Raw genomic sequence first — 17,806 nt, 5'->3', positions numbered from 1 at the left:
ATATGACATCTTGTTAGATTCACTTCAACGTGTAGTTTATAATATCAACAATTTATATATTCTATTAATAAGAAATTGGAGATATCAAAGGTCAGATGTTTAGCTTGAAGACCATGTAAAAAAAAAAACAAGCACTATATAATGGGATAAAGGAAGTAATTTTCAATTAACTAAACATATATATTAAACCAGTACATGTTTCTCAATTTACTTAATTTGTAGTTTGACGAAGCTAAGTGGCCATTTTGACTTATTAGTTAACCAGCCATAGTTGAGAGTTTGAGACCATAAGAACATTTTTTTTCTTTTTTTATTGCATTATTTTGACTTTCATACTGCTAACTTCATCAGCCTTTTTTTTTTGAAAGGGCTATAATTATAGTAAATCAATGTCCACCAGAGTAGAAATGCTTGGACACTATGTATCTCTAGGCCCAGTCCACATGGCGTCCAAGGTTCTGTTGTCCAAAGCCCTGCATTTTATTTCTATCAGGAATGAAGGGGAGCACTACTCCTGCACTCTGATCAGTTCACAGGAAATCATCATAGGTGTATGTACGTGATGATTGTTGTGGTCCTAGAAAACTTTGGCTGCTTATGTAATCAAGTGACAGATGTGTATAGCCGTTATTCTCTGCTAGGGTTTATCACCTATATAAGCAAGCGTCTTAGGTTGTATTGACATATATATAAAAACACAATGAATGAAAACTGATTTATGAGTGCAAACATTGAAGATTAAATGAGTGAAACTACAACTATGTCTTTACTCACTAATCACAAAGAAGACAATTTTTGATACAAGGAAAAGTATCCCAACCTTTCCTGGATTCATCACAATAGTAGGCAGAGATATAGAGCCACGGAGATCCAAGTCTCTGCTAGTAGCATAACTCTTAAGTACACTACCATCTTCCTCCTCAACCCTAGTGGCCTTCACAAACAAAATTTTAGGAGACACAAAGACAGTATCGCTATTACTATTATATATTTGACTAATCTCTATTATATAAGGGAACACATGGGCGACACCAAAAAATAGAAAAAGAAAAAAAAAGGAAGATTAACTACCTGCTTTATTAAAAAAACTAAGATAACCGTATCGCTATTACTATTATATATGAAAAGATTTATACGCTTTCGCACGGATAGCGTGCATAGAAGACCTTGGACTGTTGGGCATTTTATACGCTTTACCACATGTACCAGCTTAAAGCCTTTTCTTCAAGTACTCCTAGATAGTTTTATAAGTTCGGAATGGTTCAGGAAATTTCAAACAAATTAGTTCTTGTAACTTCAGAAAAGTGTAGGAAAGTTCAGAAAGATAAGTTCAAAGGATGAAGGTATTATCTACTTTACCATCACAGTTATGCCAAGTTCTTGTTTGATTGATTCAGCAACAAGAAAAACAGGTTCATCATTATCATACTGACTATATGCATTTGTAGAATCCAGTGTTGATACTCTCGCTCCAGTTGTTGAAGTGTCAATTGCTTCTCGCCTCTAAAAATTTGACTTTTACTACAGCAAGAATTAATCAGTCAAGATGCTTATTAAGACATCGGACATTTTTACAATTTAACAGAAACTATGATGAGACAGTACACCAAGCCACCTTTCTCTTTCTGAGGAGTGTGACCTCCCAGATCCTTCAATGCTTTTAAAACGATCATGAGGGGCTAGATCAGTCTGAAACATTCACCATCTAAAGATCAGGCTTTAAACAAAAGGCGGTACAACAATTACCGCTGCTAGTACAAAGAAGCACCATAGAAACACAAGGACAATGGGAAGCAATTAACTAAAGCATCCATATGACTTAGACACTCTAATATTATATTTTATTTGTTGTTCCATTTTCTTATTTCTAGGGGAGCAGGGAGCAGGAAATACAGCGTTCTTTTTGAGAGGGCACCTCCGTAAAACTTACATGAGGGGACAGTTAAGTTTTCAGTCTCTATGTCTGGCGGATCTCGAAGTCCACCTGCAGCCTGAAAATTAATAAATATCTCTGTAAAATGACACTGAAGATAACTTTTAGAGCTTGCAAACAAATGTTGTCTAAAGAAATAGAAGTCATTTATGGACTTCAAAAAGTTCACATCTCAAGAAAAACCTATATTACCTTTCAGTTAATTTAAGATCAGACTTCTTTCAAAAAAAAAAAAAAAAGTTAAGATCAGACTCAGACCATCTTAATAGCGCATTCCTTTCTAAACGACGCGAATAAACTGTTTTAGACTGTTTAGTCTTTGCAGATACTACAGCATGCCTAGCGACTAGCACAGGACACATGGTACGGAAAAATGCCAAAAAAAAATAGATTCCATACTCAACAGTAAAGAGACTCCATTATCATACCTCCATAAATGCATAGAAGCACTAGTTCCACCATATCCAAACATCCCAAAGAAAGGCTGCAAAGAAAAGCACTTTTCAAAAAGAAGTCAGTTGTAAATCTAACTTCGAGATAACAACCTAGACTAAATGCTCAATTTTAACCCTTGATTCAATAATTCACCTTCATTAAAAAAATCAAGTACACATTTCATGAACTATCTCCAAGAGTAGTTTTGTTTGCTTCATAATAAAGCTCCCTCGAAGTCAATGCAAATAGATTATCTTTCTAAGAGGCGTCGAATCACATAAGGGACGACACTAACCTATACATGATTACTTTCAAAGATAGGTTTCTACTACCAAATATGTGAGTCTCTACATATAATTGCTACTAGGTTGGATAAACTTTTGTCATTACCGTGAGATATGGAGGTTTTCCACCAATGGCAAGTTTTTTGGAAGTTCTGTGAACTGAAGCGCCCATTTTCCCCCTAATAAATTTAGAAGATTAACAACCCCAGAAATAACATAACACAGATGAAACATGTAGGAGCAAAAAGAGCAGATATTTTAATAATTATAGCCACAAACTAAAGCCATTAATTAAAGACCAAGCTTTTCATAGGAGGAACTGAAAATACCACTTCACTATCGAATTCTCATCACTTCCATAAATTCCAGGGCCAGTATGAAATGCAGAAACTTTATTCTTGTACACCTCAACACTGCAAAACAAACTATGAGAATTCCATCATGTAGTTACTGATTCCAGTACCCTATATTGCAGAAAGGTTAACAAGTGAGTTTACAGCAGCAGAGGAGACTTAAATGAGAAATCCTAACTGATAATGAAGATACTATGTAATTATCAATAACATTGAAAATGATACTATATCTCCAAAGAAAAGATAATCCCAATAAACCCATGAGAGTTAGGCATATGGCTGTATACAACCTGGTCATGGAGGCTTGAAGATAGAAACTGCAAACTGATTCATGAACTTGCCTATGATGAACAAGTCATACACATTTAAACTCAATGTATAAAGAGGAAACAGAAGGAAAACGAACAACTAACCTCACCAATTCAGACATTAGGTAAAAGATCAACATATCAAAATCCCCGCGTCTAGGCTAAAAAATTACAAGTACGTATAAATTAACTGTGACAGTTTCAATATAAAGCTTATGTTATTCATTCCTCTTTCCTTGGAAAAGGAAAGGTCTCAAAGTCCTAACATCAAGATGATGAAGATTAACATAATTTATTACAAATATGGTTGCCTATGCCCTATATGGCATTATGGCTATTGTTCCTTCAGCTAGCCAAAAAAACTAAAAAGTAGCAAAGTGAAGAAAGCACAGGTATACCTGACTTTGTATTTTTTATAAGAGGCATTGATGAAGTAATCTTCCCAGATATATTATCCAATATGGTCATGCAAAATTGACTTAAGTAATGATAACCAAAAGTTGCAAAAGGAGTTAAAAAACGTTATTTGTACAACAGACACGTCATAAATCCTAACAACTAATGCAGGTTCCAGCAAGATCCTGAATCACAAAGAATCAATAAATATTTTTTCAGTCGTTTTTATCAACTCCACAATATTCCATTCCGATAAATGTTTTATAGTCAATAAAGGAGGTATATAAATTTGAACTTCATGTTTAATGTTGATTCAAGATCTGAAAGAGCCACCTAAATTAATTTCTACTGGACTGTGACAGCCACATTAGAAAAGAAGGGTCCCAATGAACTCACTTAGACTGTATATGTCAAAAAAAAATCGATTATCGAGCAAAATACACAGCAATTTTTGTGGGAAAATGGTGAGCGACTCAGCATTCTAATTTTTGTTTAAGTACATGTTGTATGTTTGACAGCAAATAGAAAATGAGCCCTCATTCAAACAGCTCAATTTTGTAAACATACTCCCATTGTTAACGTAAGATATCGACTTGATAAAAACTCTAGTTCCACCATGGACATGACAGCAATTTCGCCACATGGTACAAGACTAGAAAAAGTTTCAGTTACAATGTCACATTCGAGTCATTCCATCTGTACATTTTAAATTATGAATGTAGAATACTTGCGATGTAATTATAGGTAGAATTGCACACAACATAGTATCAGAAAGAATCGAAATAAGTTGAACAACTTCCTGAAAACGTAAATACCTCCAGTTTGAAGTCCTCAACGACCAGCTTGTGAAGCAACGTTTTGCCTGATTCTGACGAACTAATGTTGACAAGTCGTAGAGGTCCAGAAAACACTGGACAAAAGAAAGCAGAAAAGTACTATCAAGCCCAAATATGGTCAAAATGCTAACTCTTTTTAGGCGAATAGGATTAAGACCCAGCACATTGAGTTGGCAGTAATATGCTAGGATACCTTGACAAAGTATGCTGAGGGTCGCTTATCAGGCCGAGATAAAACTAACACGGCTTCATAACTTGGGATAATAATGTCTAAATTATCAGTTGTAATCGCACATTCTGCATTTTATAAATATATAAATCTTAAAACTAACCACAGGTTGCAGCACAACTCAATTTTACAATATACAGAAGGCCATACAGTTCATACCGAAACAATCAAATGATACATATCTGATGACAAATCCACCTTCACGTTCTTTAGATGAGAAAGCACAACACCATTAGGCGTTAACTGGATTTCTATATCTGGCATATTCTTGAAAAAAATTATGTTGTCATATTCATCTAACAGGCAACTGTCAATGGTGACAAGAACCTGAACTGTAGGGAAGATATGGCTGCATTAGTTGCTGCTACTGTGGTTGTAGATAAATCCAAAAATTCACTCTATTCTAAAAAGGAAAAAAGTGTTTGCAGTGCTTGATTCAGAAAGCCTAGAGGAATAAACAGATTTGGCAACGAAAGTAAAAACATCAAGAATGATACATCACTCACATATAACAAATGACAAATTGGCATGGCTTAGGGTATTAATGGCTTTAGGCATATATGCATTAGAATAGGACGAGAATAAAAGCCTTATTTCCTCAACTCCAGATCTTGCAAACTCTATCACTTTCTCCCATTTCAGGAAAAAAAAAACATGTATTGTATAGCACGCAAACAATGACAAACTGAGAAGAACATATATGGCTCTTTAAGTTAATTTATAGATAATACGCATCCTTCCAGATCCCACCAATCTAATTCCATAAAAAATGCAGCAGCAAAAGCAACCTACTATCTTACTTAGAGGTATATGAAAAGAACATACTCGTCCTTCCATATCCAGGCAATCTAAATGCACCAGAAATGCATGACCATATGCAACTTCAGATCTTACTAACCTACTCCATGACTTTATCTATAAGTAGCTGCATAGCTAACCTAGGGAAGTAACATTTCGTTCAAGTCAAAATTCTTAACTATAAGATCATGTCGAGTAACAAAACAGATTTCCAGGTACATCTAAGCCACCTCAAGAGCAAGCTGACACAAACGAGGTCCAATTTAGAATCTTGCTAAAATTTAAAGGACATGCTAGAAGCCGAAAATCTATTGAGAGATTGTTTGCAGGGAGGTCACAACTAACAACAATAGGAGTATTATGAGTATGACTATTATCTATCAAAGATAAAAATTCAAAGCCGCAGGTAATCTCGATGAAGCATATCAAATCCTCCTACCAAGAGAGCTCATATTGAGTGGAGATGTAAGAATCATGAAAAAGATGTATCATGATGTTGAGATTGCTGAAAGAACGGGAGCAAGGGCGTGGATAATACAAAGTCCAATGCACAAAATCTTCCTCACTTCTCCTAACCCACCCTTAAAAAGAGAAAAAAGGATTAACATTCATATCTTATGCAGTCATGTCTATCCAAGATAGGCTAGTGAAAATTTGACCTAGAAGTCGACCTGAAGATCATCAAATAGCATGTTTCGTGTGATTTATGTAAGCATTTCAACATGTCAAAAAAATTAATTCTACATACTGTAATTTAATACAACTTGAAAGACTAAAAGCAGCTCAGTAACTAAATTTCTTCCTTTAGTCAGGTAAGCAAGACCCACATTAGCTGCACATGCAACATAGGTGACATAACAGTTCATTATTCAAGGTGAAAAGAACTGGAAATACAGAGAAAATATCCACGAGTAGTAGCATACCTCACACTCAAAGGCAGTTCTATATCATCTTTTGAAAGTTCCCAGCGTTTGATATTAGATGATGCTTTGACCCTCACAATCAAAATTCAGAACTTGCAGTTGCTGATTTTTTCTGTACAGAGGCAAATCCTAATTGTAATCTTTCAAAATCCAGAATGCAGGAAGCAGGAGAAGGGATTTGATACCAGAGAGAAGGAAAATGAATAACTCCAGCTTTTTGAAATAAACATGACACTGACCCCACCAAAAATCTATACAAACCCTGACATCCATCACGTGATGTATTTGTAACAGTTACTGAAAAAATATGGTCACCCTCAGGGTATTTTGCAGCTGCAGTCATGAATTTAATATCCAGGCATGTCGTCATTGTCCCTTAGAATGTATTTTTGGTCTAAATCATTAGAGGCACTACTTCAAGTGAAATTGGAAGGCCGCAGTAAGGCAACAACTTCTATAGGAGGTAATGTTCCAGCAGAAACATAAGCATATCTCTAAGTAATCCCTGCAATGTGATACAACATCAATAAACACAAGAAGTGATTTAAAAGTAATGCAGAGTTGACATTCAGGAGAATTGTAGAGAATGGTGTTGCAACTTGCAATATGGGTAACAATGAAAAACTTCACTGGCTTAAGTAGATAACTACAAAGTATAGGTTTCACTTGATACCACAAAGAAAACAACAAACATTTTTCAGTTCATGTTTGGTTAGCAAGGTCCACTTTCTAGATAATATCCACGTGGTCTCCTTAATATCACATTAATTACTGTATCTTGGAGATCTTCTCAATTAACTAATATGATTATTGTTTTCAATAATATCTTTCCCTACAATCTAAAACATTTAGATGCCAATATACTGACCCCATCAAGTTCTAATGCATTGCATTGCTTTGGTCCCAGCACTTGTCGGGGGAATTTTTAGATTTAGCTTGTCAACTTGGCAATTCCAGTCGTTGTCGCTAACGGCAATACACTGCAGGGAAGAGAGCCCCATTAATACCTGAATGTGCTCTACATGCCTCTTTTACATCCTAAGGTAATATTCTCTGATGCACTCACTAATCACTAAGAAGACAATTTTTTATACAAGGAAAAGTATCCCAACCTTTCCTGGATGTAACACAGTGATAGGCAAAGATATAAAGCTGCGGAGTTCGAACTCGAAGTCACTGTTAGTAGCATCAACTCTAAGCACACTACCATTTTCCTCCTCAACCCTAGTGGCCTTCACAAAACAAAATACCAGGAGACATAAAAACAGTAAAACTCTAGCAGAAGAGTAACAGAAAGTTGAGGTTTCATATATACCTGCAAATAATCCGCGCCTCTCCTGCTTTTAAGAAACAGTTTGCAATTAGCAAGCAAATGACACAGCAAGAGCACTCCATTACATAGAGGCATCTTCGCTACACATAATGTATAACAGAACGGTATTACATGATGATAAGATGAAATACCGCCTATATGTCACTTACCTCCTGTATCCTTTTCAAGGCCTTCAAGTAAAAAATATCCGAGCGTTACAAATAGGTTGTTCTTATGACAGCCACAGCATGCACCTTTGAGAATCTTAACTTCATGTCCCCTATTCCAAGATCTGCACTTCCAATTATAGCTTGAAGAACCCTCACAACTACATAATAGTAAAAATAGGTCATAAACAATAACACAACAAATACAGCAACAATTGAGTTTATTGATGTTGGGGACAAGTACATTCTTAAATCATTCATCTACCCAAGGCAGCAAGATTGGGGGGGGGGGGGAACGATATGCTCTACATTCCATAATAAACTTCTTCATCAATTGTTGGGGCTTATTTGGTAGGCAACAACAAATGTTATAATGTAATTTTGCAAAGGTTTTACACTCGACCAAGCACACTCTAGTTATAAACGTCTACCTTGTCACTAACATCAACATTCACTATTTCACTATTACCTCCTATAATCATATACTAGCCAAATATCTGACATTTTGATGGAATTGCTTTTGTAGGAAAATTGAACAATAACAGTTCAATTTAGCCAAGCTGAGTGCTTAAAATCACAGAAAAATTCTAATTTAGAATGGTCAAGCTAACTACTTGAGTAATTAGTACAGTAATTAAAGCCTTTTCTTCAAGTACTTCTAGATAGTTCAAAAGTTCGGAACGGTTCGAAAAATTTCAATCATTAGTTCTTTTAAGTTCAGAAAGAAAAGTTCAGATAACAATTTCATAATAAAGGTATTGTCTACTTTAACATTACAAGTTATGCCAAGTTCTTTCACCAACAAGAAAAACAGGTTTTTGATCACCACAGTTGAATTCATTATAATACTGACTATGTATTTGTAGAATCCAGTGTTGATACTCTCGCTCCAGTTGTTGAAGTGTCAATTGCTTTTCACCTCTAAAAATTTGAACTTTTACTACAACAAGAATTAATCAGTTAAGATGCTTATTAAGACCTAGGACATATTACAATGTACAGAAACTATGATGAGACAGATCAGCAAGTCACCTTTCTCTTTCTGAGTGCGACCTCCCAGATCCTTCAATGCTTACGGTCATGAGGACCTAAATCAGTCTGAAAAATTCACCATCTAAGATCAGGCTTTAAACAAAAGGCGGTACAACAATTACCATTACTAGTAAAAAGAAGCATCATAGAAATACAAGGACAAGGGGAAGCAATTAACTAACAAATCTAAATGACTTGGACACTAATATTATATTTTATATGTTGTTCCATCTTCTTATTTCTAGGGGAGCAGGAAATACAGCTTTCCTGGGAGGGCTGCAAATTATAGAACGATTATTCTCCACCCAGAAAACACACCATATCAGCAACTTCTCATTTATGTGTCTAGGAAAATGTAATATCTTTAAACTTTTGCTATGTTCTGAAATACGATGTTGTGAACATCAGACACAAACTTAAAGCCGCAAGTATCTTGGCTTCTTTTCAGTTTTTAAAACAAGTATCACTATCTGACTATTAGTTTAGTTGGTTGAGTGGTAGGCAGGTAACACAAATTATGAGGTAGTGGTTGGCAATGCTTTCATTACAACCCAAGAAACGTGAAAACAGTGTATAGTTCGAACATATGGCAAGAAAACATTGGGCATAGATACGAAAAACTCTGAAGTACTTGCAAAATGCAGTTTGACAAAGAAGGTTTCTAGTTTCATTAACTTCAGAAACACGTCCTCAACGTTGAATTACTCTTGATTTTCAACTTTTGAAAAAAGAAAACAAAAACAACTCTTTCCACAGAAGCAGACATCCAATTTCCAACACAGTCGTGTCTCCCGAAAAAGAACACTGGTATCTAAAGGCTATTAAAACTTGTTTATTCAGTTTGCTATCATAACATTTCAGCAACCTTACAACTGATATAAACCTCACACATAGCAGGAAGAGAACAAAATTTGGAAGGATGGGACGAGATTAAATAAAAAGACATCTCTACTTGAAAGACGACAGGAGTACAGGACAGAGAGAAATAACAACAAACAATCTAGTGCGCTGATAGCAATTCAATACTTTCGATGGTATTGGATTAAAACCAGCGTCGGTGTCTGCAAAAGAAAGAAGTCCATATAAAAACTGAAAAAAAAAACGGGAAAAAGAGTGCACTAACACATACTCCGTCTGTCCCTCGGAAATCTTCACATCTTGGGATGCAACAGAGATCAAATATAGGTGTTAAGTGGGTAGATAAAAAAAAAAGGGTAAGAAAAAGCATATAGAGCCACAGAAAAATAAAGAGAGATGAACATTACTTTGTTAAAACCCAAAATGGAAAATGTCAAATTTATTGAAGTCATAGAAACTAACATTTAGAATAAGATTTTTGGTAAAGAAAACAATCTTACCAATGAAGCACTTAATCTCTTGAACAGCACCCTCTTCAAAATTTCAACTTTTCTCCCCTTCTTCTGTCTGGGTTTCGTGAAAGGTAGCAGCTCCTGTAGAACATATTAGATAAGGTCGGGTCATTCTCACATGCTGTCAAGTAAGCACATTGAGGCAAAGATGACAGATTACCAGAAATACGAACTGCTGTTACAAGAAAAAGTAACAAAAATATATAGAAGTAGAAGATAATATGTTCACTAAAACATCTCCTCCGTCAATGGCCATACAAGAGGAATTACAAAACAACAAATGAGGTAGGTGATATGACTAACTAACCCAGTGAGCTTCAGAAAGAAGACGGCCCAACAGCCTGATGGAAATACGACTAAAAGATTCATAGTCGTCTTGAATTCCACAGCCAGCAGAATTTAGTTTTTCCAAAAATTTCTCAATACTCTCCTCGCCCTGCAGAGAACATACAAACATCAATAGACTCGAAAGCCATAAAAAAGACAATAAATTATACAAAAGTCTATACCTCCACAATGGGAAAGTAAACACAACTTCAGGCGCGCATTCCCTTCTCGCGCTGCTTGTACACCTAAAAGCAGTCAGAAGAAGTTAATCAACATCATAAAATAGATAAAAACACCTACACAGCTAGTCAAGAGAACGGGAAGAAAGTCTACGATGAGAACTAGACGCTAACCAACTGAGCGGCAGGGAGAGAAACCTTAACTGTCAAAGGCAGACTTTCTAGAGTAGATTTTTAAAATACTAATCAAGATATAATACTGGTCTTACTTGGAGATTTAGACAAAACCATATCTTTTTCAAAAGAAAAGTGAAGATTCAGGACAAAGTCTCGGCCCTTAGAGTTAGAAGAATGCAGATTCGTCACCGCGACTTCATTTCAAAGTCAGCAAAATTGATGTCATTGATCTAACAAAAACGAAAGATCAGTAAATTACACCAGTAAGCACCTGGGAAACCTTATAGATAACCAAAATATGAGCTTATTATGACCACCATAAAACAACTTAATCAGATGCCAATCCATATTTATAATATGACATGAAGCAGCCACCAAGGACTGTGGGCCCTGTGGCTTGATGACAGTTTGATAAAAGCACAATCACCCTTAGTTTATGGTAACATTTTTCCCCCATGCCTACTCCTCTCTCAACCACCACCTCTACCCATCTTCTTTCTATTTATTTTATCTTATTTACCCCTTAAGTTAATTCTATGCCCCCAGTCCAAGCATGCCGCAAGGAATTAAATATAAGCTTATAAAACATGCAAGCAAAAGAGTAAGTTGGGGAATTTCCTAAACAGAAGCAAGAAAACTCTAAGGAGCCAAAAGACAACAAGGTGATAAACATGCAGAAACTCCACCTCCGTAAAACTTCCATGAGGGGACAGTTCAATCTCTCTGTCTAATGGATCTTGAAGTCCACTCCCAGCCTGAAAATTAATAAATATTTCTATCAATAACACTGAAGATAACTTCTAGAGCCTGCAAACAAAAGTGTTGTCTAAAGAAAGAGAACTCATTCATGGACTTCAAAAAGTTCACATCTCACGGAAAAGCTATATTACCTTCTAGTTAAGATCAGTCCCAGACCGCCTTTAATAGCGCATCCCTTCCTTAAAGGAAGCCAGTAAACTTTCTTAGACTGTTTAGTCCTTGCAGATACTATAGCATGCCTAGCATAGGACACAGAATTCAGAAAAATTGCCAAAAATGAGATTCCATGCTCAACAATAAGGAGAACAGGAGAAGTAATTATCATACATCCCTAATAGTTCCACCATAGCCATATATCCCAAAAAAAGGCTGCAAAATAAGAAAAAGGAAAGCATGTAACAAAAAGAAGTCACAGCTAAACAATGGCCCAGCTAAACCTCAAAGTTACAAATCTAACTTTCAGGTTACGACATAGACTAAATGAGTAAATGCTCAACTTTAATATTCAAAAGATCCACCTTCCTCAAAAAAATCCATGTACATAATTCATGAAAAGTATTGGTTTTATGAAACTATTTCCAAGAGTAGTAACTATATCCACAAACTAAAGCCATTAAAGACCACGCTTTTCAGAAGGAGAAACTGAAAGTACCACTTCACTATCGAATTCTCATCACTTCCATCCATCCCAGAGCCAGTATCAAAGACAGAAACTTTATCCTCGTAAACCTCAATCACATGTTTAAACACCGGACTAAAATGTCCTCCATCAAGAACAACTTAAAGCAAGAATCAGTATAAAATATAAAAAGATATCATGTTACTAGAACATCATATTCATATATACTTAAAGAGTTCAATCATTAAAAAAACAAAAAAGAGTCATGCAACTAGAAGCAAACAACAAACTGAAGTAGAAAATTGAATCCAAATACTTACAATTAAGTCTGCTAGCACCGTCTTAAATGGAATTTTCACAAGACAAAAAAAACAAAACTTTTAAAAGTTAAACAAACATAATTGAATTCACAAGTTTAAAAATAAAAAGTTGTAGAAGAACTCACAAAAACCCTAAAGTAGTGAATTTTGTTAGGCTTGAACATAATTGACTCCGTTTACCCCTCTCACTATCTTCCAAATTCAACTCTTTATAATTCCGTAAAATCTTCGCCCAACAAATACTACTATAATCACGTTTGAGAGAAATATGTGAAATCGATCGATTTTTGATTTTTCCCCTGATAAATTTAGAAGATCAACAATCCCAGAAAAGAAATAACATAACACAGATGAAATGCAGAAACTTCAACACTTCCATAAGAGGAAGAGGCATTGATGAAGTAATAAGAGCAGGTGAGAGATGAAAGCCAATACAAAGAGCAAATAAAGCATTGAATTGAAAGAATAACTTATATTAGCTATAATACGCGTCAATTTGACGCGTATGTTAGCTGTTTTCTTCTGTTATTACTATCATACGCGTATAATGACAGCGTACATTAGCTGTCATGAATGCGTTATATCTATCATACGCGTAGACTTGTGGAGGGTATTTTTAAGGTTTTTTGGTACATTTTTTTTTTTGAGCTGTGAAAGTGGATATAAAAAAGAAAATTAGTCAAATAGTGACTAGGTTAATTTATTTCTGTGACTAGTTTAATTTATTTAGTGACTAGGTCTACTTTTATATTAAAATTATATCGATTTTTTTAATAATTTTTGTAATTATATATATCTAGTTATTAGCTTCGGGTTATATATAAATATATATACATATATATACATACATATATATATAATCATTGCCCTGGTTAATAATCAGGTTTGTCTGTGATAATTTTGCCAAGAGGAAGATGAAGTGGTTTAATAATTGTGGACTACCAATAAATCGGGCATTGTCGACTTCAAATGCAATCCGGACTACTATAGCGAGCTACAAACGAAAAAGAAAAGTACGTGATACACATTTATTTACGTCGAAATTATTTTCTAGGAAAATTTTACTTTCTCTATCCAAATTATTACTATTTTGATTAATGCGCAGGGAAAGCACTACAGAATGGTTGGGAGATTAATTGATATCGATGTTGATAGTTTTACATGGTATGACATATGGTACTTGCACATTTTTTGGACTTGATATACAACATGTTAGTGAGCATATGATTTGTAGTAATTGTAACAAAGAAAAGCCTCCAACAACTATTAGGTACTCTTTTTTTTATACTATTTGGATATAAATTTCATAAATATGTTAAGAGTTATAATTACTTTTTATTAACCTGCTTACCGACTTTATATATTTGTTTTTAATATTTCCACAATAAAAAAGTGTTTATGGATATATGAATATACTCGAGTCTACCGGTACAATGCGTGTCAAGCTCTTTACAAAACAAATTGAGTTTATACTCCATTCAACTAAAGCAAAATTGAAGCACATGTTTGATGCGGTACTATATAATTTTATGAACTTTACTCTTATTGATAACATGACTAAATAGAAATATAATGTACGTTGTAATTTTCAGATTAATTATGTTATTTTGATTTATTTATTGCAGGTGCATGATAGAGTTTTGCTACGATCCGAACTTCTTACACGTGTGCGCAATGCATATATTTTTGTATTTCATCATCTTCATCTATCGGCTTATATATTAGACTATGTAACTTATGTCGACTACGCGGAAAAATGTGCATATTTATTTAAGTAATTACTATTTCATCTTTCATTAGATTTTCTTTGTTGATGGCCATATTAATAAAATTTTAATTTTTTGTCTTCTCTTTTTGTAGAATGAGTGTAACACCCCCAAAATCCATACACGTCTAATGCTACGTCGCATCGACTTTGGGAGTGTTACCGCCGCGTTGGAACGCAAGGCATAATTAGAAATATGGTAACTCAAATTCATTGTCTCAAAACCAAATTGCAGCGGAATAGAAAATGTAAATACAACTCGGGAATCATAGTTGACCCCTCTTTATTCAAACTCAAACCATGTAAAAATGTTCTATAAAATTCAGTAATACTTAAACCAAAAGTTTAACTTCAAACTACACAACTAGCCCCTTATGCTTGATATCATGCAGCAGCACCAGCTCACCTAGTCTGCTCCCCATTGAAGTGTCAATGGTTCATCACAGGACAACAAACACATAATAACACACAGAGTCAGCTATGCTGAGTACGTAATAAACCATTGAAACTATATGAACATAAATGATGCACACCTTACAGACTACTATATGAAATTACAATATCTCACATTCTTTAATCTTTCATTATTTGGCATCGAACGGGCACCGTCATCTTACTAGAATCATACGGGCTACTGAATCCTTAATAGACAACTTGGTCTATTAGATGAAATGCAAATACGGTTTTGTTCCGTCTCACCCCATCACCTTAGTATGCATACCCCCAAGATCGAACGGAACCTTCCGCCTACTTGAGTTATCAAAATATAAGGACACTACTGTCGTCACAGTAGGCCTGCGTAGGAGTGTAGGACAAGTCCCACACTCCCCCATTGTTCTATACTTGTAGGGAATCCAACTACAAGTATCGCCATAATCTTCTTTTAATACCAACCATTCTTTTATAACTTTAAGGAGTCATTTACATGCTCTCTTAATTACCAAACTCAATCTTATCTCTGGTAACACTCTTGTTACCCTATAGATCAGATTAATAATGTTGATGTTACACTACGATAGAACTTCGCATTTCAATGCAACATATTTCAACGCATCATATTGATTTCACGTTATAAACGTCTAACCAAACAATCACAATCAAATGTTCCCTATCATGGTACTAGGTTCCAATAACATGAACTGCAACCTAATCATGATACTAAGCTTTGAAAGTAAACTGGTACGCGTACGTACCTTGTAGCGGAGAATTTTCGCTGACTTAATAGAACGAGCCGCTTATGAAATTGGGACCTATACGTTAAAACAAAGCTTTAGTGTTACGTCCTTGATAACACTATCAACTACTACGTACTAAGACCATAACGATCTAACGATTCGAATTAAACAATAGTTAAAACCTTATTCCAGAACTTTCGTTATAATTCTAATCTAGTGAATTTAACGTCTTTTAGAAGTCAGCGTTAGTGAGTAACTAAGTTAGTTAGTAACATTAGTCCACTATTTTACCAATCCGAAAAGGTCATAAGTCCAACCTGTCTTATGTCCAGAAGTTAAGTCATATGTCCAAAAGTAAGTCATAAGTCCCAAAAGTAAGTCATATGTCCAAAAGTAAGTCATAAGTCCCAAAGTCAGGTTCCGTGAAACAAGTCACCCATGAAACGATAATAATTGTAACTAATAATAATACACACCTCTCCTACTTTTATCTTATTCCAATTACAAACCTAACCAGAATGCAACTTAAAACAGAATAATAACTTAACTAGTTAAACAATCTAATAATTTACTAAACACTCTAATTACTAATTATTAATTACAAACCTTACGTAATTATGAAAACAGTAAACATAAGTAATAAAACTGATATAATATTTTAGGTACATAATAGGGTATACCGCTAAATTTGCCGGCGAAAGAACTCCGGCGACCGAAATACCACACCACACGTGCGCACAGCAGCCTCGCCAGGCTTCGCTCGTCGCCCACGGACACCCGCACCAGCCTCGCTGGTTCGCACAATTCCAGGTATGTCGCGCAGCCACACCCGCACGACCCCGACTCTTCGCGCAACCACACAGCAGCCTCGCGCACAACCCTCGAACACCGCGACCCTCGTCGCAACACTCGAACCACACACACGCCGCACGAAACCCACGGACGAAAACCTCGACACACCCGCACGAACCTTCGATCCTTCGCACCAAACCCTCGCCTGAAATCGCACAACCTCGAACTCCTTCACACCGAAACTTCTCGAATACTCTCGTCGGAAATCGCACCAAACCCTCGACGAACTCCTACCGCACCACGCACACCCGACGACGATAGGGAGGAGACGAGAGGAAGAGCAGCGAGAGATTGAGAGAAGATCCGAGAGAGAGAGGAAGAGAGAGATCGGCTAAGGAGAGAGAGAGGGAGAAGAAAGTCGGCTGAGGAGAGGGAGAAGGAAGGGTTTAGGGTTTTCTGAAATTCCCTCTCCTTTTCTTTTTATACTCCCTTCAAAAGGTAGTAACCCTAGGTCAAGTGAAGATTAGGTTACTCTTTTAAAACTCCGAAAATGCCTAACAATTCCCTATTAACAATAATTTATTCCTATTAATTTGTAAATAAACTAAAATACCTTTTTATTAATTCTTTTATATTTTCTTAATTAGTACGAAATTACTACTAAAAATACGGAGTATTACAATGAGGAGCACATTGAATGTCCGATAGCAATAAAGCATAATGAATCGCATCACTTTTTAAAAATATTAGAATAGAAGACTCTGGCGTTTTACCTTAGTTTTGTTTGTCAATCTCTTTAATTTTTAAACACCATGAAGCTCTTACCTTAGTACTATATTGTGCTTGGAATCGCTTTTTAAATGCATAATTTGTTGTTGGAAACATTTTTTTTAATGACCAATAATACAAGAAATTACATTTAAATGATAAGAAGGAAATAACACGATTTCCATAAACAATAAACACCAGAGTTAAACCATACAAAAATGTTAGAGAACGTATTGTGTCGGACTCGTCCGACCATAATCTTGGTCGGACGACTTTCAGGTGGTTCCAATTTTTTTTCAGGTAGTCTTCATTTTTTTTCAAGTAGTCTTCATTTTTTTTCAGGTAGTCTTCATTTTTTTTTTCAGTTAGTCTTCTTTGTTTTTCAGTTGTTTTTTGTGCTTCAGTTAGACTTACTTGGGTATCAGTTGGTCTTTATTATATATCAGGTAGTCTTCATTTTTTTCAGGTAGTCTTCATTTTGTTTCAGTTAGTCTTTTTTTTTTTTTCAGTTACTCTTCTTTTTTTTTCAGTTGGTTTTTGTGCTTCAGT

General features: G+C 35.4%; 2 protein-coding genes across 6 annotated transcripts; both read right to left on the bottom strand.

Annotated features, from left to right (window-relative positions):
- Positions 1–1,270: 1,270 nt before the first annotated feature.
- Positions 1,271–5,129, bottom strand: LOC125494939 (uncharacterized). Its single transcript, XM_057393052.1, has 10 exons — positions 5,102–5,129; positions 4,934–4,981; positions 4,739–4,842; positions 4,525–4,619; positions 2,982–3,065; positions 2,759–2,831; positions 2,362–2,432; positions 1,931–1,991; positions 1,616–1,689; positions 1,271–1,521 (listed from the first exon to the last, which is right to left on the bottom strand). The coding sequence occupies exons 1-8, from the start codon at positions 5,127–5,129 to the stop codon at positions 1,958–1,960; spliced, it is 537 nt and encodes a 178-aa protein (XP_057249035.1). The 3' UTR covers positions 1,271–1,521; positions 1,616–1,689; positions 1,931–1,957.
- Positions 5,130–5,159: 30 nt separating this feature from the next.
- LOC104905648 (uncharacterized) lies at positions 5,160–13,361 on the bottom strand. 5 transcript variants are annotated; one of them, XR_008968330.1, is made up of 12 exons: positions 11,950–13,317; positions 11,746–11,814; positions 10,886–10,948; positions 10,684–10,812; positions 10,365–10,457; positions 9,007–9,072; positions 8,828–8,914; positions 7,978–8,135; positions 7,608–7,832; positions 7,364–7,475; positions 6,496–7,000; positions 5,160–5,177 (listed from the first exon to the last, which is right to left on the bottom strand). XR_008968330.1 is itself a non-coding variant. In XM_057392801.1 (10 exons), exons 6-10 carry the CDS (start codon positions 9,054–9,056, stop codon positions 6,907–6,909), a joined length of 444 nt encoding a protein of 147 aa, XP_057248784.1. In that variant the 5' UTR covers positions 9,057–9,062; positions 10,365–10,457; positions 10,684–10,812; positions 10,886–10,948; positions 11,746–11,814; positions 11,950–13,361; the 3' UTR covers positions 6,681–6,906. The 5 variants fall into 5 exon arrangements, 3 of the variants coding, with proteins under 3 accessions (XP_057248784.1, XP_057248786.1, XP_057248785.1); XM_057392801.1 differs by lacking the exons at positions 5,160–5,177; positions 7,364–7,475; positions 8,828–8,914 and having other exon boundaries at positions 6,681–7,000; positions 7,608–7,727; positions 7,811–7,832; positions 9,007–9,062; positions 11,950–13,361; XM_057392802.1 differs by lacking the exons at positions 5,160–5,177; positions 7,364–7,475; positions 8,828–8,914 and having other exon boundaries at positions 6,735–7,000; positions 7,608–7,727; positions 7,811–7,832; positions 11,950–13,342.
- Between the last annotated feature and the right edge of the window lie 4,445 nt (positions 13,362–17,806).

The sequence above is a fragment of the Beta vulgaris genome, chromosome 2 (assembly GCF_026745355.1).
Source record: "Beta vulgaris subsp. vulgaris cultivar EL10 chromosome 2, EL10.2, whole genome shotgun sequence".
In the NCBI taxonomy this organism is placed as follows: domain Eukaryota; kingdom Viridiplantae; phylum Streptophyta; class Magnoliopsida; order Caryophyllales; family Amaranthaceae; genus Beta; species Beta vulgaris.
Note: the sequence above shows the minus strand (reverse complement) of the source record. Positions and strands in the feature narration are given on the sequence as shown.

Coding starts and splice junctions, on each gene's coding strand:
- LOC125494939 (XM_057393052.1), bottom strand. CDS start 5,129: ATGCAGCCATATCTTCCCTACAGTTCAG. Junction 4,843..4,933: donor TGTATCATTTGATTGTTTCG/GTATGAACTGTA, acceptor TATAAAATGCAG/AATGTGCGATTACAACTGAT. Junction 3,066..4,524: donor TTGAGGACTTCAAACTGGAG/GTATTTACGTTT, acceptor TTTGTTTTGCAG/TGTTGAGGTGTACAAGAATA.
- LOC104905648 (XM_057392801.1), bottom strand. CDS start 9,056: ATGACCGTAAGCATTGAAGGATCTGGGAGGTCGCACTCAGAAAGAGAA. Junction 7,833..7,977: donor CCTTGAAAAGGATACAGGAG/GTAAGTGACATA, acceptor TCTTAAAAGCAG/GAGAGGCGCGGATTATTTGC. Junction 7,001..7,607: donor CTGTGTTACATCCAGGAAAG/GTTGGGATACTT, acceptor ATCACATTGCAG/GGATTACTTAGAGATATGCT.